Source organism: Pleurodeles waltl, chromosome 2_2 (assembly GCF_031143425.1).
Source record: "Pleurodeles waltl isolate 20211129_DDA chromosome 2_2, aPleWal1.hap1.20221129, whole genome shotgun sequence".
Classification (NCBI taxonomy): domain Eukaryota; kingdom Metazoa; phylum Chordata; class Amphibia; order Caudata; family Salamandridae; genus Pleurodeles; species Pleurodeles waltl.
The window spans coordinates 317,373,703-317,400,570 of record NC_090439.1 but is presented as its reverse complement, the minus strand read 5'-3'; the positions used below and the strand labels follow the sequence as shown (position 1 = coordinate 317,400,570).

General features: G+C 39.8%; 1 protein-coding gene across 2 annotated transcripts in view; it reads left to right on the top strand.

Annotated features, from left to right (window-relative positions):
• Window positions 1-26,868, top strand: part of ATP9B (ATPase phospholipid transporting 9B (putative)) — a 2,250,419-nt gene that overhangs the window by 1,586,944 nt on the left and 636,607 nt on the right. For both annotated transcript variants that reach the window (XM_069219789.1, XM_069219790.1), the window contains exon 15: window positions 2,377-2,625. In XM_069219789.1, coding sequence (XP_069075890.1) covers window positions 2,377-2,625 — 249 coding nt within the window. The remainder of the gene's footprint in view (window positions 1-2,376; window positions 2,626-26,868) is intronic.

Below are 26,868 nucleotides of genomic sequence, written 5' to 3'. Positions count from 1 at the left end.
TACATTTATCAGAGAAGTCACCAGGCACTTATTTTCTCTTGATGCAGTTTTCTAACTTTCCTTTCAGATAATTTCTACATTCAGCGTCCGCCATTGGCGTAACCTTGCAGGATCTTTCACCATTATCTTTATTTTCCAGACGACCTACGAAACATAATAATTCATTTCACCCCTGTGAAGAGTCTCCATCTGGTCCAACGTGGCAGCTTCTCCTGACTCTGAATATTAAGTGCCGTAAAAAAACAATGAAAATGTCCTTGGTTCACAAGAACGGAAAAATAAAGGCATAGGTCTGCTTTCCAAAGTTCAGTTGTGGATCTTTCTCCTTCAAATCCGGCGATTAAGTGCACGATAATCACCTGTTATTAAGCCACACATCTTCTATAACTTTTTCACCGTTTCTGCAATTGGTTGATCTGAAAGAATAATCTGTCATCTTCTTTAATTTGGCAGGATAATTTCCTTTCTGTTAAGAAACAGTAGGTTATGTATTATGACACAAAAGTGTGCTGTTGCTATCAAATGTATTCCTGTTCCAAACATCCGTACAAATCTTTCTTCAGCCAGCACCTGCTGTCTTTTTTTTCTGAGCGCAGCTCCTCGTTTTTGTATTGTGTATTTCATTTTACTGTTTGAATGGAGCACTGAGTGCGTTCCAAAATACAAGTGATATGGTTGTGTGAGATCCTCACAAAAAGATTTGTGCTACTGAGCTGTGTTGGAATGCTCCAAATTAAATTCCTACGACCAGGTTCCCAAGAAGCAACAACCTAAAATAGACGAGGCATGCACTCGTTGCGGAAATATTGGATCTCCTTTCATTTTGGAAATACAGGCACTCGAGTTTATTTTTAATCCGTGATAATAAAAGTGTCTGTTTTGTTGGACATTTGGACCTTCATTCCCATGTGACAATTGAATTTATCTCATGTTTGTCTGCTGTTTTATTAGTAAGATGGCAGTAGACTAGTGGGCCAACTGTAATGCATCGTACAGATCTATTATAACCTGATTATGTTTCCCCACTGGAAGCATTTCATGACAGAGGGCATAATCTTTAATGGAATTTGTGTGAAATTAAATTATACAGGCATCAATAAACATAACATAATTCAAAAGGAGCAAATCGGCTTAATTTATTTGCGGCTATAATGGCGTCGGCGATCACTGAATACAGATGCAGCGGTTGGAGCGAGAGTTGAAAAGCGCTGCCAGATGAGCCGAAAAGTTAAACCCTTTATTAGACAACACTGTAATTTGATGGGCAGAATGTTCATGGTTCAGTGGCTCAGTACACCCAGTCAAAAAACAAGAGGCTTGGTTTCAAAAGGGGGCTGCTGTGAAGTTGCTCCGAAGTTAACAGAAAAGTGTTTGATGGCCCTGGTGGGATCCGAGGAGGTTGTCATTTCACATCCTGCCCTAAAAGGCCTCTCCCAAGTAGGAGGTTAATAATCAAAATAATCTGCTTCACTGGAGGAGATAAATTCTGTCAGAGACAGCTGAGCTTGACTGGAGCCCCACACACGCGCTATGGTGTTAAATTGATGGTTGTTTCAGGAACAACATGATTTTTTTTAAATATGACTCAAGATTAGCAATTTTTTTCCTCCCTGTGCAGCGATCATATGGTTAGAGTCTTGAGGCTTGCCAAGACCCCAGTAGGCAGAAAATAGGGGTGGTGAGATGTAAGGCAGCTAAATTAAAAAAAAATTATAGAGAAGAAGGTTACATTTTGTTTATTTCAGAGAAGGCGAAATGCTGGAAACAAAATTGTAAAGGCTTTTAATCATTCGCCGAGTCTTTTTGCAGTACCCGGGTGAATAAAATTCAACATCACATAATAAACTGGCTCCGAAAAATAGTCCTTTTTTGTCGTTTAAGGCAGAAATCAACTGTTTTAATGGCATTTGTTTGTTTAGGTTGGTGAAGAACTTAACACAGTCTAAAACCTTAATTTAGCAAGAGACCAACCTCGGTACAAAGTGGTAAATGAAATATGCATTTATGTATGCAAATATTACATATAACCACTTATACATTGGCATTTCGGGAAGCTCCTCTTCTCACAAGCATCATTTAGGAAAATTTGAAAACATACTTTAGCATAAATTCTTGTTTGCTGTAAGGTGCTCAGGGTTCAGCTGACTGAGACCTTATTCCTTTGACAGCCTTCCAAGTGTGAGGTACCCTGAAGAGGAAGCACGAGGATCCTGTTGTCAGCCTTCTGCATCACTTCCAGGGAAAGCTCACGTTACTTCTACAGTACTGACTAACACTGGCAGAAATGTATTTTGAGAAGCAACTCAATTGATTGCTTTGTCGTTTTTTTGCCAGACCAACTGTTATTTTCCTGTCTGGTTTACTTTTTACCTTTAGACTCAGTCTCAAGCAAGCAGCAACAATGCAAGCTCGACCCCCTCGAGAAAAGTTCAGACTTCAGTGCCAAAAGTTCGTAAGACTGTCAACAGTCGGATCCATGAGGCGGTGAAAGCTCTGGCTTTATGCCATAATGTGACCCCTGTATATGAATCGCGAGCTGGAGTTAATGGCGAAACAGACAATGCTGAGGTGGATCAAGACTTCTGTGATGAAAATCGCACATACCAGGCTTCTAGTCCTGATGAGGTAATTCTATTTTGATTGTTAAATATATATATTATGTTAATAGTTGTTTTAGCAGCATCGAATACTTCACTCTGTTTGGCCAGATTTGCTAGTCATTTTTTGATGTACATCATTGCTGCTGTTGTTACCTAATTTTGAAGTGATTTCCGCACCACAGTACTGTTATAGTTATTACTAACCAATACCTTGGTGGATAACATCATCAATGAAGCCGCTGTTACAATAGAAAATACAATGTAGATGGCCTTTTACTCCATGGAGGTGTCTATTTGATTGCAGAATTACAGTATGTGAGGTAGGCCATGCTTTCTAGCACTAGTATTAATTCTGTCAGCTTGGCATCTTCAACGCCTCAGTTCTCATCTTCTTGAGACTTTTCTCTCTTTGATATTTAATTTATTTGTGAATAATTGTTTCCTTTTGGATCAATGTGTTTTTTTCCTGGATGAATGGTATTTTCTTGTTATTATATCCTAAAATTATAAACACTAACTCAAGTGTCTACTATTGGTACAAGGGTGTAACTTTCTTCTCTTCGACCCGACAAGGCGGCTAGCAAATTTAGTGACATGACCTACTAAAAAAAAACACTCATACCCGTGTAACTTGACAGCAAGAGTTTACCTCTGTCCTGGCTGGAGGTGCAAAGTGAGGGTAAATTCTAAGGTATCTGTCTTTAAGTAATCATGAAAAGGTAATAGTGAGTGGATTCAAGGGTGTTGAGGAGGCTTACATGGCTAGAGTGCCTATAAGAATGAGGTCTGTCTCAATTGTTTGAGTACAAAGCAGTTCTGTAAAAAATACCTAACTATGGCAAACGTATTAATATAACAATTGTCGCATGGGACTCATTGAAAAGTAATATTTTCTTATGTGTCTTAGAAGGAATTCAGAGTTAATCAGACTTAATCACCGGACCAAATTTAATTACAAAGAAGACAAAAAACAGGACTAACGTAGTTTGCATCTTGTAGTGTTTTGACTCCAGTGGCAGGCGGCTGTTCCTTTTCTCTCCTTCGTCCGCAAGGTTGGAACACATTATCCCTTGATTTGCTCCAAACGAAGAATGAGGCTGTCTTTCAAAAAAAGTTCAAGACCTGGCTTTTTGTACATTATGGGCCAGATGTATGACCTTTTGTTTTGCGATTTGCTATTTGCGCAAAGCAAAATGTACTACAGTGTTAAGTACACTGTTTTCAATTCGCAATGGAGTCGCAAATGACCTACCTCATCAATAGTCATGAAGGAGGTTGCAATTTGTGACCCCATTGATAATGGCCACATTCACAGGGATGGTGGCCTGCTGGGGATAGCAGACCGCCTTGTCTGTGACTGCTTTTTAAATAAAGCAGTTTTTTTTTAAATGCACCCAATTTTCCATAAAGAAAAACAGGATGCATTTCAAACAAAAAAATTGACGTTTTCTTTTCATTTTTTGAGAGTAGGCAGTGGTCTGTGCGCTTCCATTCACAAAGGGGAAGGGGTCTGTAGTGATGTATTGGTTTGTATGTAAAAGAAGACTGCTATGACATCAGGGGCAGTGGAATGTTGGGGCAGTGGAATGTTGGGGCAGGCTGTGACTGGGGATTGGAATGTTTTCATATGAAAGGTCGGAGTTGTGCCGGTTTGGGGATGGCGAGCGCATGTATCTCTGTCTGTACATTATAACTGGAAATAAACTTGTAAGGAAAGAACAAGAAGAGCCAGTGTACTTACTTCACATGGCGACGAGCCGGATCGTAAAGCAGCAAGCATTGGACTGAGAAAACTGCAATTATTGGAAGGCAACGCTACAGACATCAGACTGAGGATTGGAGAGCAGCTATTTTCGGACCTGCTTTGTTAAAGGCAACTTATTTTAAGCAAGTGAGGGAAGTTTTTTTTAAATTATTTATTCATTTTTATTTTTCTCTTTCTCTAATACAGTTGCCGTTTGTTTACTTTGTTTGAGACGCGTGTGTACTGCTCAAACATTAGATTTTTCATCGCGTCGGTCCTCGCGTGCACCCCCGCGTGGTTACTGGTTGCCTGGACAACATAATGCTTAATAACAATGTCTTGTGAACGTGCTGGTTCTTGCGCTGGAAGTTACATGGGAGCAGGAACAGCGCCCCTTTAATGTTAATTAGTACCAAGTACATGGTATTATTTTTACTATTCTTAACTTTTTAGCAACTTCATTGCTGAAGTTTATCCGGCACAAAGGAAAACTAACAGAAATTATTATAACAGAGATATATGTCTTGCTGAAGAAGTAAGCTAAAGAGTTATATTTTACAGCTATAATTTTTAGTACACTTTGTCTTCGAGTGGAGATTCTTCTGGTACAGGGACGTCGCTTTCTTTGCAGTTGAGTACACCAAAGGAATTTTTAGCGTCTCCTGGTGAACCAGCTGTACAATGGAAGGAGTGGAAGGAATATTTTTTGAATTACATCGCAAACTTAGAAGATTGCAATGGTTTAATCTCTGCTGAAAGAAAAAAAAGGATCTTCATGCACTGTTTAGGCCCTGAAGGTCTTCATATTTACAATCAACTACAAAAACACGATAGAGGCGATGAAGATGTGTTTCAAAGTGCTATTTTGGATTTAAATGATCATTTTTCTCCTGCTGTTTGCATTGCGGTTACTCGTCACACATTTTTCCACAGGAAACAAGAGAAACACGAGGACATAGAGAGCTACGTTTCTGCTTTAAAACATTTAGCTTGCTCATGTAGGTTTGCTGGTCTACATGATGAACTGGTACGGGACCAGATTGCAATGTATACTAAAAACAAATCTATTCAAGAGAGGTTGTGGATTGAAGGCGAATCCCGTCTAAAGGATATTATTGCTTTAGTGAAGAAAGCAGAATTATCCGAAAGATGTGCGAAAATCACTTTGGCACAGGATAAGAACTTTGAAGAAGTCGTTGCCAAAGTTAGTGATCACAAGCACAACAAATGGTCCATGGATAAGCGGGATAATGACTTTAAAAAAGAGAAAAATCAAACTTTTGCAAAGAATCAAAAATCTAACATGTCTGATCGATCCAGAAATGAGTGTTTCCGTTGCGGGAGTTCCTTTCATTCTGCAAAATTTGATGGGTGTCCAGCTAAAAATGCTAAGTGTTTGGAATGTGGAATTGTAGGCCATTTTGCTAGGGTGTGCAGGAAGAAACAAATGAAGAAGGTGAACAGTAAAGTGGCCTGCATTAAGGAAGTGGTGGAAGACTGTTCTGATGACAGTGATGAAGACGTAAATTATAAACTGAGGGGTCACAAAACTGTGGTTTTGAACATTTCAGGACAAACGTCAAACAAACCCTTGTGTTGGGTATCATTTGGGGGAGTTATGCTGCAGGTGGCAGCAGACTCTTGTTCCCCATACAGTATTGTTTCAGAATGCACATGGCAAAAGCATTTTGTACATAGTTTAGGAGAACATTTAGAAACCTCTAACATTTCGCCTGAAAGTTACACTGGTGATAGAATAGATATTATTGGTTTTAGATTGCTGGTATTCAAATTTAGGCAAAGACAAGCCGTATGTAAATTATATGTGGCTAAGGATGGTCCGTCGGTATTAGGCTGGAAAGACCAAAAGAAACTGCATATTGTGCTTGATCCTAACAGTGTAGAGCAAGTCTTAGTAATGTGTGATGAAGAAGACACAAAAAAATGGATCACACAAGAGTTTCCAGGAGTGTTCAATGGGCAAGTAGGTCAACTGAAAGGCTGTATACATCAGATTAGACTCAAAAAGGATGCCAAACCAAAAATTCATAAGGTACGGAATATTCCGTTTATTGTCAGGGAAGAGGTAAAAAAAGAGTTGGACAGGTTACAAAATTCACAGATTATAGAACCAGTTGAAGCTTCTGAGTGGGTTTCACCTTTGGTTGTTGCGCGTAAAGCTAATGGCAAAGTGCGTTTGTGTGTGGATTTGAGAGGTTTGAACAATAATATCATAGTAGATCAGTTTCCTTTGCCTCGTATTGATGAGATGTTGTCTGCCACGAAAGATGCTAAATGGTTTTCCGCTTTGGACTTGTCGTCTGCTTACCACCAGGTTAGGTTGGACTATCATAGCAGACATCTTACAACTTTTTGTACACCATGGGGTTGTTTTCGTTTCAAACGTATGCCATTTGGTTTGGCGTCGGCGGCTGCCGTCTTTCAAAGGTTGATGGCGCAGTTATTTGGACATTTGCCTAATATTACATTCTTTCAAGATGATATTTTAGTTATGGGAAGTAGCAAGAAACATCATGATAAGGAATTGAGGAATGTTTTGAACATCTTACAAGAAAAAGGTTTGACCGCAGAGATCAGTAAATGTAGATTTGCACAGAGAAAAGTAACGTATTTAGGACATGAGATTGATCATGAAGGCATAAGACCTAAAAAAAAGTTGGTGGAAGCTATTAAGAATGCCCCACATCTAAAGATGATTTGAGATCCTTTTTAGGTCTATCCGAGTTTTATTAGAAATTTGTAGAAAATATTTCAGCTAAAACCTACCAAATGAGACTGTTACTAAAAAACAAAGTGAAATTTGAATGGAATGTAAGTTGTCAGAAGGCTCTTCAGGAAATTAAGAATGCAATTGTGAGTGCTCCAATGTTGCATGGGTACGATCCAAAAGTTTGTTCTATTATCACTACGGATGCGAGTGGTAAGGGCCTTGGTAGTGTATTAACACAGAGTGACAATGTGGGTAAAGAATATGTGGTTGCATTTGCATCCCGTTCTTTGTCTCCCACAGAGGAAAAATACTCTGTAATAGAGAGAGAAACTTTGGCATGTGTATGGGCATTAGAACACTTTCGGAAATTTGTTTGGGGGCAAAAATGCATCATACGGACTGACCGTAAGCCTCTTACTAAATTGTTAACTACAGAAGGTTTATGTAGAGCATCTGCGAGAATAGCTAGACTATCTATGAGACTACAAGATTTCTTATATGAAGTGCAGTATGTTCCTGGGGTAAAAAATGTTACTGCAGATTTTTTAAGTAGAATGTCCTTACCTTTAAGAGAGTTGGATCAACATCCATGGAATGACTGGTGTGTAGCTGGTGTGTTTGATGAGAATACTTTAAGCTCATTGCAAAAAGAAGAATGGATCATGGAGTATGAGAAAGACGAAGTGTTGAAAGAAGTTAAAAACAAAGTGATGTTCGGCTGGTATAATGACAAGAAAGTCAAAAGCAGTGATATGTTAAGAGCTTTTTGGGAAGTGAGAGATGAATTGAGTATTGAAGGTGATTTTGTGTGTAGAGGTGGGAAGATTATTCCCCCCTGTGGTATTAGAAATAAACTTATCGCTATTGGACATGAAGGTCATTCAGGAATATCTCGCACCAAAAGAGGAATTAAAGTACTTTATTGGTGGCCAAAGATTGATGTGGAAATTGAGAGATATGTACGTGACTGCATGGAGTGTGAGAATAGTGACAAATCTCAAAAGACACTTAACCCGCCAATTTCTTCTTCAAGTTGTCCTAATATACCATGGGAAGAAGTTGCTTTAGACATTATGGGTCCTATTACGTGGCATGATGGGACTTCAAAGTTTATTGTTGTTTTAGTTGATTTGTTTTCAAGGTGGATTGAATTTTCTGTGTTACATAAAATTGATACCAAGGCAGTGATTAATTTTTTGGAGGAAATATTTTTGAGGGAAGGATTTCCCAGAATTTTATTGACGGACAATGGTGTTCAATTTAAATCTGAGGAAATGAAAACTTTTGCTAAAATGACTGGTATTGAACCAAGGTTTACAGCTTTATATCATCCCAGGGGGAATGCTGTAGTGGAACGTATAAATAGGATTTTCAAGGGCATCATTCAAATTGCAAAGCATGGAAACAAAAGTAATATAGATTCTGAGTTAAGGAAAATGTTATGGGCTTATAGAGTGACACCTCATGAGACAATAGGTCAAAGTCCGTTTGATATAATGCGAGGTAGAATTCCATTTTCGAAGATTAACCCTGGTTGGATGCAAAGAAGCAGGCAAGTACTTTGGAGCAAGGACCATGTAAGAAAGTGCATAAAGAGTTCACAAGAAAAGAACAAGAAATATTTTAATAATAAATATGGCACTAAAGAAGCACATTTGAATGTGGGAGATTGGGTGAGAGTGAAATCCGTAAGGAAAGTGGCTAAAGGTGAGAGCAAGTTTGGCGAGCCTATAAGAATTAAGAAAGTGATGAGAAATACTGTCATTTTGGATGATGGCAGTGTATGTCACATGAGTCGCGTTGCTATTGCTAAGCCTTGCAAACAACAATTTGTGCAGTATGATTTGCTGGAAGGTAATAATAACAAATATTGGTGGTTGGAGTGTGATATTGATGGTAACAAAGATTCTAGAGTTATTGGGGAATTGGGAGCTAGGGGCTGTCAGGAAGGTGTCCAGACTCGTATTAATATGGGAGAATTTGAATGTAATGTGAATGAGCGTGAACAGAATAAATATGTAGCTTGTGGTGAAGTGAAGAAAAGTTGTTTCGGCAGGGTTTTGAGAAAACCTAAGGTATTAGAAAATTTTGTGTGTGATTAAATAAAAATATATATATTTATTTATATACATATTATTATTTTTTCTTGTTTTTTTGTGATTTTTTTTTTAAGGGAAGGGGATGTGTAGTGATGTATGAAGAAGAATGCTATGACATCAGGGGCAGTGGAATGTTGGGGCAGTGGAATGTTGGGGCAGGCTGTGACTGGGGATTGGAATGTTTTCATATGAAAGGTCGGAGTTGTGCCGGTTTGGGGATGGCGAGCACATGTATCTCTGTCTGTACATTATAACTGGAAATAAACTTGTAAGGAAAGAACAAGAAGAGCCAGTGTACTTACTTCAGGGTCCCTCAGGGACCCCTTCCCGTTTGCAAATGGGTTAACACCAATTTGAAATTGGTGTTCACTGCAATTGTTTTGTGACTGTATTCACGGTCGCAAAACAATCTTACATTTCATTCAGATTTGGTAGTAGGAAAGGACTTCCTGAACACGCACCTTCTTATCACCGAATTGCAATTTGACTTTGCACGTCCCAAGAAACATTTTTCTAGTCGCAAACTTGTTGTTTCTGAGAATCGATCCATCTGCAACAAAGAAAAATGCTTTGCAGGTGTGTCCCTACGTGTTTTGCATTTGGGTAGGTCTTCAGCGCCAGGACACTCTTGAGTAGCCCTGCACTTTATAAATTCCTGTCACCATCACTATCAATCCAGTCAAGTGTAACAATCACCAAGATAAGTGATCATAGTACAGACAATGCAGTACTCCAATGCTAATCTTATATACAAAGAAAATAGATGAGACTGTACAATTCCCAATGGTTGTATGCATTGATTGATAACATTCATAACAGGGTTTGCATGTCAGTGGTAATCCGTTGAAATTAAATTACTCATACCAACCAAGACGGAGGGTTCGTCAACGTTTCAACCTTGTGTGACTGGTCTCTTCAGGACCTAGTCATCTGACTACCTGGCCTACACATAAGAGGAACAGAAATAAAAGCAACATTTCTAAGTCCTATCTTTTTACATATTTTACATTTCCATTAATTAATCAATGAGTAACTTACTACTTAATAGGGAGTTCACTTGTCAAACACGAAGAACTCCCAAATAGTCAAATTTATCTATAGTAAAAGGCAATATAAATCATCATCCAAGTTCATCACAACTCAGTGCCTTTGTATATGTTGATGGTTTATGAGTAAAAGAAAAGATCGCGCACCAACTAATAACTGTATTTTTTTGGTCCCAGCCCACGGGACCAAAAAATAAACTGCCCGCACAATGGTTCTATGATCTAGCCCATTTGATAGTTCTAGAGTGCCTGAAAGGCCACTCCAGCACTGGCTGTACGTGAGCTGCAGTAGGTGAAGGTTGGCAATTTGGGAGCTATTAGACCTTACCTTGTGTGGTTGTAAATGTGTGGGCTAGAGATAACGTCCTTAGCATTTAATCACCACATGTATTTTTTTAGCATAGTCTTTAATGGTCATGTGTCATGGGGTAGATGGTCACTTTTACAATAAATACATGGTTGTTGGAAATGATCTCTCTGCAGGGTCACCCCAAACTTTTTGCCTTGCTCCTCTTCTTTTTCTGACCTCATTTTTGCTGGCTTTAGGACTCTGGACACTTTACCACTGCTAACCAGTGCTAAAGTGCATGTGCTCTCTCCCTAAAACATGGTAACATTTGCTCATACCCAATTGGCATATTTGTTTTTTCTTGTAAGTCCCCAGAAAAGTGCACTACCTGTGCCCAGGGCCTGTAAATTGAATGCTACTAATGGACTGAAGCACTGGTTGTGTCACCCACATAAGTAGCCTCTTAACCCTGTTCTCAGGCCTGTCATTGCAAGGCCTGTATGTGCAGTGTCACTGCCACTTCGACTTGGCATTTGAAAGTACTTGCAAAGCCCTAAACTCTCCTTTTTCTACATATAAGTCACCTCTAACGTGGGCCCTAGATAACCCATAGGGCAGGTTGCTTTCTAGGTAAAAGGCAGGGAATGTACCTGTGTGTTGTATATGTCCTGGTAATGGAAATCTCCTAAATTGGTTTTCCACTACTGTGAGGCCTGCTCCTTTCGTAGGATTGCATTAGGGCTAACCTCATATACTGTTTGAGTGGTATATTCTGATCAGCAAAGGGTAACCCGGTCAAATTTAGTGTGGCCAGAATGGTAATAACAAATCCTACTTATTGGTGAGGTTGGATTTTAGATTACAATTTTAGAAATGCCACTTTTAGAAAGTGAGCATATCCCTGCCCCTGAAATCCATCTGTACCTTACAGTCTGTCTCCAGTTCACATCTGGGCTGGGCTGGTTGACAGCTCCCTTGTGCATTCCACCCAGACAACCACGAACAAAGGATACTAAGTCACACCTGCACTCATCTGCCTACTGAATGGGCCTTTCTGGGCTGGGAGGGTGGAGGGCCTGACACCCTCCAAAAGCTAGTGGCCTGCCCTCACAAAATTTACTGCCAAACCCCCTACAGGGACCCTGGCAGACAGACCTGAATTTAAAGGGAACCTTGTGCACTTCAAATCCACTCTTTGAAGCCTCCCACACTTCAAAGGCATTTTTGGGTATATAAACTGGGTCCCTGACCCCAAATTAGACACTTCGGGACCTGAACCTGTCAAGAGGAACTGCCTGGCTGCCCAAATGACTCATCTGGACAGCTTTGCTGTGAAGGACTGCTGACCTGCTGTTGCCCTGCTGCCCTCCGATTTTGCTGAGAAGTGCTCCAAGTGCTTGGATTGAGCCTGCCTCCTGTTTTCTGAAGTCTCAGGGCCAAAAAGACTTCAACTCTTCAGGGAAACTCCTTGTATGCCAAAAATCGACGCACAGCTTGTCGGAACCTACTCACAGCCTGCCCTGTGATGAGAAAATCGCCACACAGCCGAACCGGAACGACGCAGCCCGACTTCCTGAGCGAAGGTCGATGCAGTGCCTGCGTTGCGTTCGGAAATTCGACACATTGCCATAACGGATCAACACAAAGCCAAGCCGGAACTACGCACTCTGACTTCCTGAGTTAAGATTCAATAAAGCACCTGCTGTGCGACAGAAACATCTGGGCATCACCTAACAGATCGACTCAACGCCTGTGACTTCATCCCGTATGCCCAGGATTTTACTTTCATCGTCCCTGGGTGCAAGAAGATCTTCGCATTCCAGTGAGGAACCAAGACTGTGCGCCGTAAATCAACGCAAAGCCCCTTGCAGCGTGGAAAGGAACAACGCATCATCTGTGCGGCATCGGAAAATCCGATGCACACCTTATTTTTCCAGGCATCTCCTCCTCTGTGGTCTTCGTGCATGGTAATTTTGACGCAAACCAGGTACTTTGTGCAAACAAGAGACAACTGTTGATTTCTAAGATTTAAGACTCTTTTTTCATCTTGCAAAAGTGATATCTCAACTTGTGCAATTGAATCTTTATCATTTTGGCCTTAATTTAACTAGAAAAAAATCTTATATTTTTCTAAACCTGTGTGGTGTATTTTTGTGGTATTTTCACTGTGTTACTGTATGAAGTATTGCACAAATACTTTTCACATTGCCTTCTAAGTTAAGTTTGACTGCTCAGTGCTAAGCTTACCGGAGTTTGGGCACAGGATAATTTGGATTGTGTGTGACTTACCCTGACTAGGATTGTGGTCCCTATTTGGACAAGAGTGTATACCACTGGCAACTAGAGAACTGCTTTCTAACTTGTGTAATCTGAAAGACACAGCATTTGGTGCAACACGCATGATTAAATGATGACATTTACATAGCACGACTGTGTAAACTAAATAGCATGAGGAGTCGTGAATGAAAGAGTGGGTTTACAAGGACTTGAAAAAAGTGAATTTCGACAGGGTTTTTGTATGACTCTTGATTTGTCCAAATGCAAGTGCTCGTAGAGAAGGCTTTAGCTGTCTGAGGTCTTTAAGCTGTAATCTTAATTCTTTTAAGATACAACCTACTAGGAAATGTAAATTGCACTTGGGTTAAATGAGGACAGGGATCATCCAGGCATGTAGTGTTTAATTTAATGATGAAGGTATTTTGCACTGTTTCTGTGGATGCATTTGTGAGAGAAAATGTTTTTGAGGGCATTCGGGTTATTGATGGGAAGTGCACTTTTCTCTTAAATAACTATATATATATATTATGTATATAATCTCCTACTGGCAGTCGCCTATATTTTTGGCACCCTTTTGACGAATCTTCACAAAATTTTCCAGAGAAAGTGCCCTCTAGGGTCATGTTGTACATGGAAAGTTTTGGGGTGATCCGTCAAGCTGGGCCCACAAAATAAGGGGGAGTTAAAAAAAAAAAAGTGTGTTTACTTGTTAATTCTCATAGAGTCTTTAGACACGCCTGCAGCCTGAACCACTGGACGGAATAACTCCAAATTTAGCAGAAAGGTACCTTTTGGTCCGAAGAGCATGCTTTTTGGTGCAAATCCATTCAGTAGGTTTGAAAGTTAATAAAGGAAAAATACATTTGTATATCTAGAAATGCAGATCCTTCTCGAATCCGGAGGAAAAGCAAGGCCCTGATTGCCTGGTCGCAACCTGATACAAAAGTTGTTGCTGTCATTTTGTTTCTCGCTTTGGCTGAGGGTGGTAAAAAAAGCAGTGTAAAACATATAAGAGATATGATACGGGTATCCTGGCCCAATAGGACACATGGAGTGGGTCCCTTAGGGACCCCTCACTGCCCAAAAAAAAAAAAAAACGCTTTTTTTTTTTTTTTTTACTCTATGAATTCTCGAATCCAGGGGAAAAGCAAGGCCCTGATTTGCTGGCCGCAAGCTGACAGAAATATTAACATGCGTGTTAAAAAAAAACATAGAAGTTTACTGAATAAAAACAAAGGTTACAAGGACGTTATAGGAAGGTTGACGTTTTACTGATACAAAACCATAGAAATTCAGTGCTTATACTTATACGTATCTCAAGAAACTATAACTCGGCCAGAGAGTAACTTTGAAGAACGAGTTATAGGGCCAAACATACGAAAATGCAAATTTTCACTGAGTCAATAGGCTTCTTATGCATTTCTTAAATAGGGATTTTTTATTAGGAAATCACACGTTAGGAAATGCAGAACCAAGGATGGCAATGAGCAAGAGGTCCCTCCTTGATGCACCCCAAAAAATAGGGTTGCACCTGTAGAGCACACATATGCTTAAGGGGCATGTGTGTGCTATATTGCAATTTTAAAAAAGCACTTTAGTATGCTTTTTTGAAATTGCACCTGGTTACCGTTGAGTTCAAGTTGATGGTAATTGCATCTCCTAAATGCCCAACTCGCATTTAGGAAATGCATGGTACATCAGAATATGAATTGCAAATAGAAAATCCCTATTTGTGATTCCTTAAAGGGCTTTGTACATTAAAAAAAGCCCAGTTTGCATTTCTTAACGGCTTGAAATAGCAATTCAGACCATTAAGAAATGCTAACAGGCTTTTTTACCTCTGGCCCTTAGTCTCTTAACATAAGGATAACTATAAGTATAACTGTAACTGCTACATTTTTATGATTCTGTATAGGTTTGTTTATATAAATTTGACAAATTTGATACATGCAAAAAATTGCAAAAAATTGAACTTATACATATATTCATAGGATATAGGATGTGAAGAAGGAAGTAATGAATATAGTTCTTTTAGTATTGTTCTTTTAAATAATTAGTCGCACTTTACTTGCATGTTTTTGCACACTTATTCAATGTATCACGTAGCACTTAGCACTTTGCACTTTAGGCTTAGGCCTTTAGGCCTTGTCTAAACTATAGACCATTAACATGTACCTATAGGATTAATTAATATATAGATAAAAATGAAGAAGAATCACTTTAGAAGATGTGGACATTAGATAAATATCTAAGCATCAAGATATAATTTAGGATGTCCCAATTGATCGAATGTCTTCTAGACATGAAAACCCGTTACTAACATGATGGTGTTTTAATTATACAGATTAGATTACAACCATATACCATGTAAGTCATTGTCGTTAGTAATAGACTATAGATGAAAGTGATGAATTGTTGTCATATTACATGTGTTATTATCTATTTATGTATTTATTTATTGAATAGGATAATTAAGAAGTGACATTGGATTGAATCTTAATCATATATTGTTCATTGGGGTTTTATCATGCTTTATCATGTCTTATTTATAAGATAATTATGGCTTATTTATGTAAATTATATAAATTATTTGAAATAATCTAATGATCATAGGTGATTCGTTTAGTAATTGTGAAAATTGAAACATAATTCCTTGACCAAACATGTTTTAAGATGGCCGCTGTTTTAGTTTACACGCTGGTGTTATAGACACAAATGAAGGACTGTTAATTTACACTTAAAAGATGTTGGTTTTGTAGCCACGGTTGTCCAGTAGAAGGCGTTTTTGCCGAAACGCGTTGACATCGCATTTCAGGACGCTGTGTCACCTGTATTAAGAAATAAAATTATCAACTGAATTCGAGCCTGTTGGATGCGAGTCTATTTTACCATGGAAAATCAACTGAAGGGATCGGTGCAGCCGTCAGATGGCTAATTGTCCGTCTGTTGAAGAATCATATATATATATATATATATATATATATATATATATATATATATATATATATATATATATATACTCTGAAAAACCCAAAGGTTACAGGGACGTTATAGTTAGGATCCTATATGTCGCTAGATTTGTATTAGATATAGAGAAAACTATTTGTCTATTAAATCAAACAAAATTGATTTTGGTACAGCAGACATGCTGAACTCTCATATTTGAAGGTGCTCTCATATGTGACAAAGGTGGCTCAGTGAATTAAAATAGTTGCCCACGATCACATCATTTGAAACCAGTTTATGGGTCAAGAGCATTAAAATTAGGTCGAGTAGATCATTTAAGTCACTACACCTGCAGGTCTAGTAACATTTGTTTGATTTTTAGAGGCATATATATATATATATATATATATATATATATATATATATATATATAGTTGAAATCACAGTCAATGGCAACATATCTTATGATGACAGTTTTCATTGTTCATTTCGTGGCCATTTTGCTTGATCAACATATTTTTTCTGGTAAACGCAGGGTTGCTTTTCTTTAATGATACATTTGGTGCCGATGTCAATATATTTTTGCTGTCCAAAAAATATTTCACATTTCCATAGACTGGCCTTTTTTAAGCCAAACATCAGTGAACACTTAAAAAAACTTCTACATCCACCAAGACCTTTCATCAGTTATTGACAAAAGATCTTGGTGGACATAGAATTTTCACGGAGAAGAGATACAGGCTTAATACGTAAGTTGTGTTGAACCACTGCTGTTTTTGCTATGTTCTTCTTCAGAGTCTGGTGCTGGATTTTACTTTAGTGCTTGGAGAGATCCCCTGTGCTCTGCTGATTCTGCAACTTGAAGAAGAGGCATGCTTATGCTTTGTATCTTCTTTAGTAGCACTTTGGTGGGGACACGCTGTGGGGTCAAGTGGGAGATTGCGAACAATAGTCAATGAGAAGAAGAACATGATGCTGAACCCTAGTGGTTCACTATCATTCATTCTTTCACGTAAGTAAGTCCTCCTCAATACTCAGCATTTTGAAAATAAATAAACCCTGTGGAGTCCGGTGCCACCAGAGCTCTTTTTTCTTCAAGAGTAATTTAAATAGTTCCTTAACTGCCTTATGTTTTAATTTCTACCATATGGTCTGGGACTGCCACACAATAAATACTGGTTGGTGCCGCATCACCGTGTCGGTAGCATATATAATAGATAACACGCTTGCACCCACACCGGAATCCTGTTTGCTGGGTATACGACTCCGGGGCAAGAATGAAAAACACACTCACAAGTTTATAGATCTTGCGTTTGTAACATACAAGTGCTTGATCGCTACACACTGGAAGGCCCCTAATGTGCCCCCTTATTCTGACTGGCTTAAAGCCCTGCACAGCTCCACACTAGCAGGGGCTTACACAATAAGGCAACTGCAACATAAGGGCCAGATACAAGAAGGGGACACTGGGATCACTTTGCAGTAAAAATAGAGTCTAGAGACGATATGTACCCCACTTGAAACACGAGGCACAAGCAAAAAGTCCTCCTGTTAAATACTTAGCAATCATGACAAGGGTCATATCATACTTGCCGTAATACCTCAGTTGATTCCATCATATTAGACCAAAACATAAAGGTAGGCAACAAGCGAAGATCCGCCCAGGTGTGAACATGGGAGTCAGGAGTGGCTGCTACTAACCCGTCAGCCCTGCCCCCGCGTCACCACTAATCGCATAACACGCAAGCAAAGCATAAACATCTTTCACGCCTACACAGCCGAATCTTACCGTTATCACTTAGAATACCATTAAATATACTTAAGCAAAACTAAAGATATGCCTATTGTTATAAACTGCACCAATTCAAGTTGTATGTCAGTACACTAAAATGTAACCGTATTGTATAGAAATTACAAGTACGTGAAGATGTACATGAAAAGAGAAAATGTTTACTCTCTTACTAATCTAAGGGAAATGTACTGCTGTTTGTGAGTTACGTTTAATAAACAATTTTTTTTTTAAACTGCCTTGTGTTTAACACCAGCTGAGCCTTAAATGGAACTGGTTGATAACCATGGACTAGATATGTAAATACTGGTGCAGTTCACTTTACAGAATTTTGCTTCCAGTTGTCCAGGAATGGGCATTCCTATTAGAGAGCTCGCCATGAGATCCCTGGTTGCAGAATCTTCTAAGTTGCATCCCCCTGAACATCGATCAAGGTATTGTAAATATGTGAGTACCTGTGTATGTAGGTAGTAAAAGTGTGTGTTAAACACTAGACACATCGAAATGGCTGTACGCTGTTCACTTTGGGGAAAGATGATTGAAGAGGAGACAGTGTGAAGAATATTTGGAAAGATTGCTTGTCACTTTGTAAAATTATGAACGCACATGTATTAATGGAAAGGAAGATTAAAAGGTGAAAGCTAGACCTGGGGATCTCAATCAGCATCTTCTAAAGAGTTCTATTGATGCAGTGTTTGCAAATCACTGGAGCCCAAGGAAAATAATGTAAATGGTTCATTATTCAGCTTATTGAACCTTCCCGCAGTTAGGTTGACTGATGATGCCAGGGTTTCCCAATCACCAGAGTACCATTTTAAAAGCATTTTTATTGAATAAAGCGATTGTAATATTGCACCCTCGAGCTTTATTTAGGGGAATGGTTCAATTGCTGTTTTCTTTTTAACCTCGGCACTGACCTATCACAACATATTTGGTTAATAAGCGGTATTATCTTTTAATAGACTCACCAGAGTCTTACGCTGTGTATCCTAAAGCATCGCTCTTTGGGGCTGTTTATGCTGCAGGACTTTAAATCCTCTGTCAAGATGCTGTTCTGTAAGGGCTCAGGGTGCAGATCCTCTGTGTACCACTGTAGCGGTCACCAATTTGTTCGTAAATGAGGTAGCTGCACTACGAAACAGTAAATGGAATAAATACAGCATTATGTTTACTTATCCCACTCTGGGGCTCCGTTTTTTGGTTCCTTTTTAGTTGAAACCTTTTACAAAGATTTTGTATAAAATACACGAGCCACGCGGTTAACAACCCAATTATATTATATTGCTAGCGCTCTGGTGGCAGCAATCCATCACTTTTAATTCATCTCAGTCAGTCAGTGCGCGAATCTGATGCCGAAAGTAAATTTTATTATTGAGCAAAAAACCAAACACTATGGAGAAGACAATGCACTTGAACCGCGTATTATCTGCACCTTGGTACTTTACTGAAAGCACATGGCCCTGGTAATTAATGCAAGTGCGCCTCTCGTGCTTAGCTGGCGCTTCCGTATGTTTCTGTGACACAAAATGCATTTTGGGGATTTCGTCCTGAAAGGAATTGGGCTATTATATGGCTCAGGCAGCTTGAGATAAGTAAGTGCTTTTTGTATTCTTAATGTCAAGCCTACTTATGCTTTTCTTATTGAGCCTTATGATAAGTGATCAATATTCCATTTTCTCCGAGAGAGTATTAAGTTTAATGTGACTATCACTTGTCCTCTTGCTGTGGTTGCACCGCGCGGCAAATGATGGCTGCTCCTCCGGAGCCGTATTGGCAAAATCATAATCGTGTTACGCTCAATTGTCATAAGCGTATCCCCCTTAGCCGCAGAAAGCCGATGCTGACCTAATGTAATGAACAATCATAAAAGCATATAAACTAAGTAGGTCTGGTCATAAAGTGCAAAGGTCACGAGCCCGGATCCATCCAGTGCATGCTGTGAACAGGGCCCTTTGATGACCTCTGACCCTTTTTGATCAAAAGTGATTGATTGCTCTCGATTTGTAATGGCTGCTTACCCTCATTGCCAATTTAGTGGCTACTGTGTTTTTCCCTCATATTTCTAATTAGAGACCAAAGGATTGTTCAATGTTTGTTTTTTATTAGCTCTGATGCAGAGTCCCCAAAGCTCCACCTATGAGCGTGGTATAATTAAACTAGGGTAAAACAGAGCTGTGTGATTTCAGTGTGTTCTGCTTCATGACTGAATGAGAAATCAACATACAGCACGGTTGTAAATTAAGGATAAAGAATATTAGATGGCAAATGGGGTGGTATGCTGTGCACCTTCTTGAATACCCGCCAGCGCATGAGCGATTTGACGGTATCCGTTCTTCAGCAGCACCTGTGTGTACAAAGCGGGTCTCAAGCAGGTCATTCTCGTTGACTGGGCAACACCTCGATTATCGTTACTAAGAATTAGCGTTTTGCAGTCTTTTCAGTTTGTATCTTTTCATGTTTTAATGTTGAAACGTTGGTCTATGTCAGAAAAATCGAAAATCTGTCATTTCAGGAAGTATTTCGGGAACAGTATGTGATCTGCATATTAAAGGCAGGCCTTCATTCACTGACTTGTACGTAAAGGGTCCTTCGCTTATTTTTTCAAATCTAAATAAAAAGGTACCCCAAAGTTAACGCATATAATGTTAGATTGGGGGACTTACACAAAGATAAATATAATAATGCACGTGGATCAGGGACAGTAGAGGTTGAGCACTTTGCACGCACCTGTCTTAAAAGATGGTTTGAGGTTCTTCTGGAAGATGGTATTGTAACGGTGACCAACCCACAGGGGCTAACAGTCACATCTCCCTCTGGCTTGTTGCTTTAGAGAATTGGCTGCTTTGATGTCATCTTATTTGAAATACTTTCGGACACGGCCTTAAAAAATATCTCATGTAAATGATGCATCACATCAAGTTGTATGCATTTTATGGCAGAACCCCAGTGGATGTTTTCAATAACCATGTATGGATTATCCATGCTTTCTTTTGGAAAACTGGTTGTAGCCATATGTATCGTTTCCAATTTGTGATTGGCAGGGAGTGGCTATACACAAATCAGCAACAAAAAATAAATAATAAAGCGGTATGGAAAACTTGTCGTTATAGTTCAGTGAGGACAGTATTCAAGTTATTTGTGTAGTTCAAAGTTGGCAGGAAAGATGCAGGACCAGACATTGAGCATCCCAAGGTCTCTTCCTTTTTTGTGTTGAAGATGATGTTGCATGCTTCTTTCAACAACTCTGACTCTCAAGACTATTAATAGGAGTACAGAAAAGTGGTAGAGACACAGAAACCTAAGTGGTTTCCTAAGAGAAGAGACTGGCTAGAAAACAGAAAAAGTGGTACCAGCATTCAGAAGAAGGTGCACTGAAGCATCAAAGGAATAAGAGCCAATACAGAATACAGAGTAAACAATAGTAGAGTAGGAGCAAGCTCTGTCCAGACTCGGTGAAGCTTCTCATAATGGTCCCTTGTGCATTGTAGTTTCCTAAAGTGAGCAGGAACTGAAAAGATAGTATGTGGGACTAGAATGGGGAATTCCCTATAGATTGGAAGGTTATAAAGTGATGAATTATACCTCCTTCAGAAACAGTCAGGTAATGAAAGAGAGAGAAATACCTCTATTGACCAACATTCACTCCTGAGAATATATTGCAAGAAGGAATGCTGAGAAGGAACGTGACATTCGTGGAATTACTGTGTGGTGGGCAAAGGAGGAACCACTTCGCACAGGGAAACCACTGTGCTTGGAGATGCTGTGGTCAAAGGACTGATCAGTAATCTGAGTTTGGTGTCAGAAAATATGGCCATCTTACTTTTCGGGTCAGTAGAGCAGAGTTGCTCAGGGTGCGAGTGTGGCAAAGCATACAGATACCATAATATCAAACATGTCCTGAGTGCCTCCATAGCCACAAGCTGGGACCTGACCAAGGGAAGAATTTGTAATGGAAGTATAGCGAGTATGAAACATTCAGTAGTGGCTCCACTCAAAACCGAGATCATAAACCAGTGGCTTACATAAAAAAATAATACCCAAATAATTCTGGGTGGGCGCTTCTGATGCTGATACTGACTGGGTGGCTATCAGCTGTATTTTGAGCAGTAGAAGCTGCTGCGTGGAAGAGTCCAATAAACGTAAGACTGCCCTCACACACTGTCTTAACTACACAGTCTAGTGCTGTCTCAGTGACTGACAGAGGAGTAGATACACAGGAAGTATCTTTATACTGGGATCACTCAAGACTGACTAGTGAGAGCAGACTGGGCATGCAGACGCTACATAGTGTGCATTTGGCTCACTGACTACCAGGGCCCCAAAGCCTGTGAGTAACTTGCAGGCATTTCCCCAACTATTGCAAAGACATAATACAGTCTCCACCCACAGCCAGTGAAGTCAGCTGACAAAAGCTCTCTAGTCAATCCACTGACGAGACTTCTTCCAAACGAATCAAAGATCGCTGCTCTTCCACGGGACAAATAACAATGTTTCCTCCTACTTAATTGGCTAAGCGCACCTAGGTGGCATAAGCTTTGGCTATTTTTCGCAGTAATTACGGGTCAAAAGACATCCGTTAGAGAAGCGATAATGAACTGTTCATTGACATTCTGAGCTGGTAGTGAGTTTATGAGCTGGTCACCGAAAGTAAAGCTCCAGTGTAGACCTGCCTCTCTGTTCCAGACCAATCCTTACGATCAAGATGCGGGTAAGTGCTGCCAATACTAGAGGAGAGGTTGCCCCTTCTCCACCCAGATGTCCTGCAGGGTCTACTAAATAAAAGGTGGCTAAAAGACATTAACATTAACAAAGCCAATAGCTCTCGAATTGCAGAGACTGATTGGAAGTGCCAATGCTTGTTTCTGTTTTCGACCTTGGCGTTACTCCCAGGAGAGAGGTTTTCGGTTCCAATAAGCTCTGCTTGCCTGTCCAGTTCGTTACTAATTTTGTTGTCTTTCCACTGGATAGTCTAGTAAAGGCACAGCTATTTCATATGGTAGAATGATTCTTCTGGCTCGGAACGTCAAGGGGAGGCCCTTGTAACTGCAGGAAGCATATTGTGTCGTTTAAATATGGTGAGGTACGTGTGGGGCAAATAGTTACATTTCACAAATGTATTCGAGCATTCTTGGAGCATTTACTAATGTACCTGATAAATGCTACTCACTCTGTCACAATGATGTCTGTTCATAGGTCTTTTTCCCCTAACAACCATTAAGGCTATTTGGATCTCTATATTGTTTATATACGTGAGCTTTGTATACATTGATGATCTTGCGACAATCCCCTCCACAAGTCAGCATCATCTGCACAGTCCGATCTGTTTTGCGTTCTTGAGATGGGCCTATATACCTCTCATTTATCAGAAGACGGATAGTTGATATGTTATATTTTTGTCTCAGTTCTGCAATAGACATAACATTCCCATTGTAAGGCTGTCCCCCCTGAGTGATGTTAGAGGCATTCCATATCACCACATTTGCAATTTATTTAATTTGATTAAAACCCTTTAGGGACTACTATTGCAGTTCAGGTGGATATACAGCCTGCTGTTTAGGTTTTGTGCAGATATCCATGCCTGCAGTATTTGGCCACTGACAGCAGGTAGGCTGTCCTAACAGTTTGGTATCACCCCCCTATTAACACGAGTGTCATGTTCCTACCTGATATCTAAGTTGTTGCCCAGTACCCCAAATCTGTTCTCTCAGCACTGTTTAGGTCTCAGAAGAACCATCCTGTGAGTACAGTCGGTATGAATGAAAAAAAGTATAGCATGTATGTTAAAAGGATAATTTTTGGTAAGGCAACAATAACAGTTGATGACTCCCTCACGGATGCCAAAGCTTTGTCTAAGTTGCCTGAGACTCTACTTGCCTGTTTCCAATGGACCTTAATTCCTAAATATTTCATTCTATGTGTAGCTAAATCACGGCCATTAGTATCTAGTGAACCGAGGATTTGCACTCCAAGGTCTATTAAGGGAAAAATACATGACTTTTTTATTTAATGTTAGCCCCGAAATCCCACCACATTATTCTAGTTCTCACATAGCAATTGGTACACCCACACAAAGATCCGCATAAAGGGAGAAGGTATGAATGCTGCCCCGTATACTAGCTCATGGTGCTCCATGTCCATTGCACATACGTTGCCAACGGCTTCATTGGCAACGAGATCAACAAGGGTCTAGGGCCTAGGGGTCAACCTTGCTGGGTTCCTCGTTCTATTCATATCTGGACTTGTATAATTCTCCGAATTTGACTTCTTGCTGTGAGGATGGCATAGAGAAGTTTGACCCACAAGAGGTTCTTTTCACCAAATCTTAACCACCAAAGGGCCAGGAAAAGGTAATTCCAATGAGGCGTATTGAATGCTGTTTTCATAGTTATGGAAAGTACCGTTGCATATGCCTTGTCGCCGGGTTTCTGGTCTGTAACATGAAAGAGCCATTTATTTTCTGGACAAATCCATTAGGCTCTGAATGGATACATTACGAGGGAACTTTGTGATGTATAAGATCGTTTTTTCCCAAAATGTTATTATCCAACTTTAAAATCGACAAAGGGTGATAAGATGATTGATCTCATTGTTTTGTATTAAACTCCAGTTGCATCATAGTAATCACTTCTTTCATAGTAGGGAGAATACACCTCTCTCATGAGTGGCCAGATACATCTCTTATACGTGTTGCTTTAATGCAGATTGGTCAGCTCTGTAAAAACGTGATAGAGACTGGAGCATGATTTCCGCTAGGGAAAGTGACACCTCTAGGTCATCAGTCTGATCAGGTGTCAAGAAGGGCAGAGTCCCAGTCGGTAAGTAATGTTCTTGTGCACTATAACTTAACCCTGCCTCCAAGGTATACAATTGCTTATAATAACGAAGTAACCTCTTGGTTAATATTGAATTGTGTGTTTAGTATATGGCCTCTTGTCTTGTCTGGTGGATGATTCCTGTAATTGAGTGTGGGTTCATGTTTTTTAAAAATCTTCCTCATTTGTCTCCTTCCGAATGTTTAAGGGCTATGTATTGTTTTATAATCATGGGAGCTTAACCTAGTTCACAACTCAACATGCAGGCTTTTTTTTAAGGAGATACGAGTTGTCAAATGGTGCACTAATATGAGTCCTCTCTCTTGTTGTCGAATCTCAGTCTCCAAAGACTGCAAGTTATTGTGTATTGTTGCTTGAGTACCTGTTGAAGTATTTATACAAATTACGAAGAACTTAAAAGCCTTCCATTTCAATAAATCACGTCATGTAGAGCTTATGTTTATGTCAAAGAAGTGAGTTATGTCTTCAGCATTTGTGAGTCAACTGTGTTGTGTATGTCCGAGGGATGTGAATGCCATTTTGGTATGCACTGTATCATCAGTAGTAAGAAGTTCTGGTCCAACAAGGTTTTGGCCAGATACTCTGTCCCATGCACCAACTCAGATATGTGTGATGAGTGCACATGTCAATAACAATAGTATAACTTTGATCTGGGGTGTTTTTGCCCTCTAAATTTCCGTTAGTCCACCAACTTGGTACCTAATTGGCTAAATATTCTACAGTTTGCAGGCAGGTTCCCCGGACATTGAGGGATGTGATCTGTAGCGTTCAGCATCTAAGACACAGCTAAAACCTTCTAAAACTAAAAGGGGCTCATAATTAATTGTCACAAGTAAAGTGGGGATAGTGTTGAAGAACATTACTTGTCCAGCATTGGAGCTGAATAAATAAAGAACATGTATTTTATTAACGTCAACCAAACCTTGACGGAGACATATCATCCTTCAGAATCACTATGTTGTGCTAATGGCGCAAAGGGAACTCCAGCTATTACTGGCATCAAAACTACCACCTCCTTCATATGCAGAGTATTTGGTGCAGAAAACCTGCCATTTTCATCTGTGTTTCAGCCTCTCACTTTAAGGTTTATTTACGTTGGTGTCCTGTAGGATCACAAACTGTACTCTACATCACCCGAGGAACAAGTGTCATAGGACATAAGAATGGTAACATTGATCAATTGAAGTCTGACCTTTTACCTATACTACTAATAAATGTACATTTGATTCAGTCCAATTAATTTAATCATTGAGAGATGGGGATCCACCAGGAGAAGTGACCTAAAGAAACAGATCCAAATGATAAGCCTTATTTGTTCCGTTATAATTTTCAGCTCCAAACACTCAAAAAACAGATTGTAGAGAAAGGGTCACTAATGTAATTTGCTGCATTACCTGCAAGTATTGAACTTCTCTTCAACTTCACCTTTTCCCGGCAAGATTAAACTTTCTTACCTTTGTAGTACTCACATGCGGTTAGCATTCTTCACTATACTTGTTGCTGATAGGATTTTTAATGTTATTTTCGTGCCCTAAGCAAGGTATATGTTTTGCATCCACACACACTCTTTTTCATGCACAATGCGACCTGCTGCAAACCACTGCGGATTTTTTTCACCAATACTTGTTATTGATTTTGCAACATGGTTAATAATCACAATAAGCAAACAAGTCATATTATTCTTAGCACACCCGATCTAACCCCTCCCCCCACTTTGTGACAGGCATTTACAGAATACAGCAGTTACTGTGTGATTACATATCGGCATTTGTGGAATAGGATGTTCATGCTCCCCAGACCTTACTGTGTTTCTTGGGGCAACCACTACATTTATAAACATATTTCTCTGCCCTAGCGCAATAGTCCATGTTGTTGGTCCATGCCGTAATGGAGATGGGAGGGGAGGGGAGGCGGGCTTACTTGGCCCTCCACTGGTGGGCAATGTCTCTTTTGGTAAGCAAGAGGGTGGTAGCCACCAGGAGCCTAGTGCTGCTATTGCTCCTCCGACTCGTCCATCAGCCCAAGCAGCATCATTTAGGCTCTGGTGTGACCGGTCATTGTACTCCTTCCCATTGTATGCGGCAAAACTTGGACCAGTATCACAGGGCATTCCCAGACTGTGTGGAGGAAAGTCCCCAATGCTGCCTTTCACCAGTGGCAGTGTGGGTCTAGGCCGTGCCTCATTTTGCTCAATCATGTTGGCTGTAATATACCCAGTGTAGGGTTTTAAGTTAGAAGTAAAGTATACCATTCTTTTTTGGATCCTAGAAAGTACTTAATCATAAACGTCACCAGAAGCACTTGCTTAGTTTTTGCTCCACTAAGCAAACACTTAGTGGAGCAAAAACGAAGCAATCTGGACATGAATTCCTTGATCTAGGATCCAAAACGGAATGGTATACTTTGTTTCTATTTGTATTAATTTGGGAGAGCAAATTCTGGGCTGACTCTGTCATCTACATTTAAGGGATTTAAGTTGGATCATCTGCAATTTCATGGAGACAGCCAGGACCC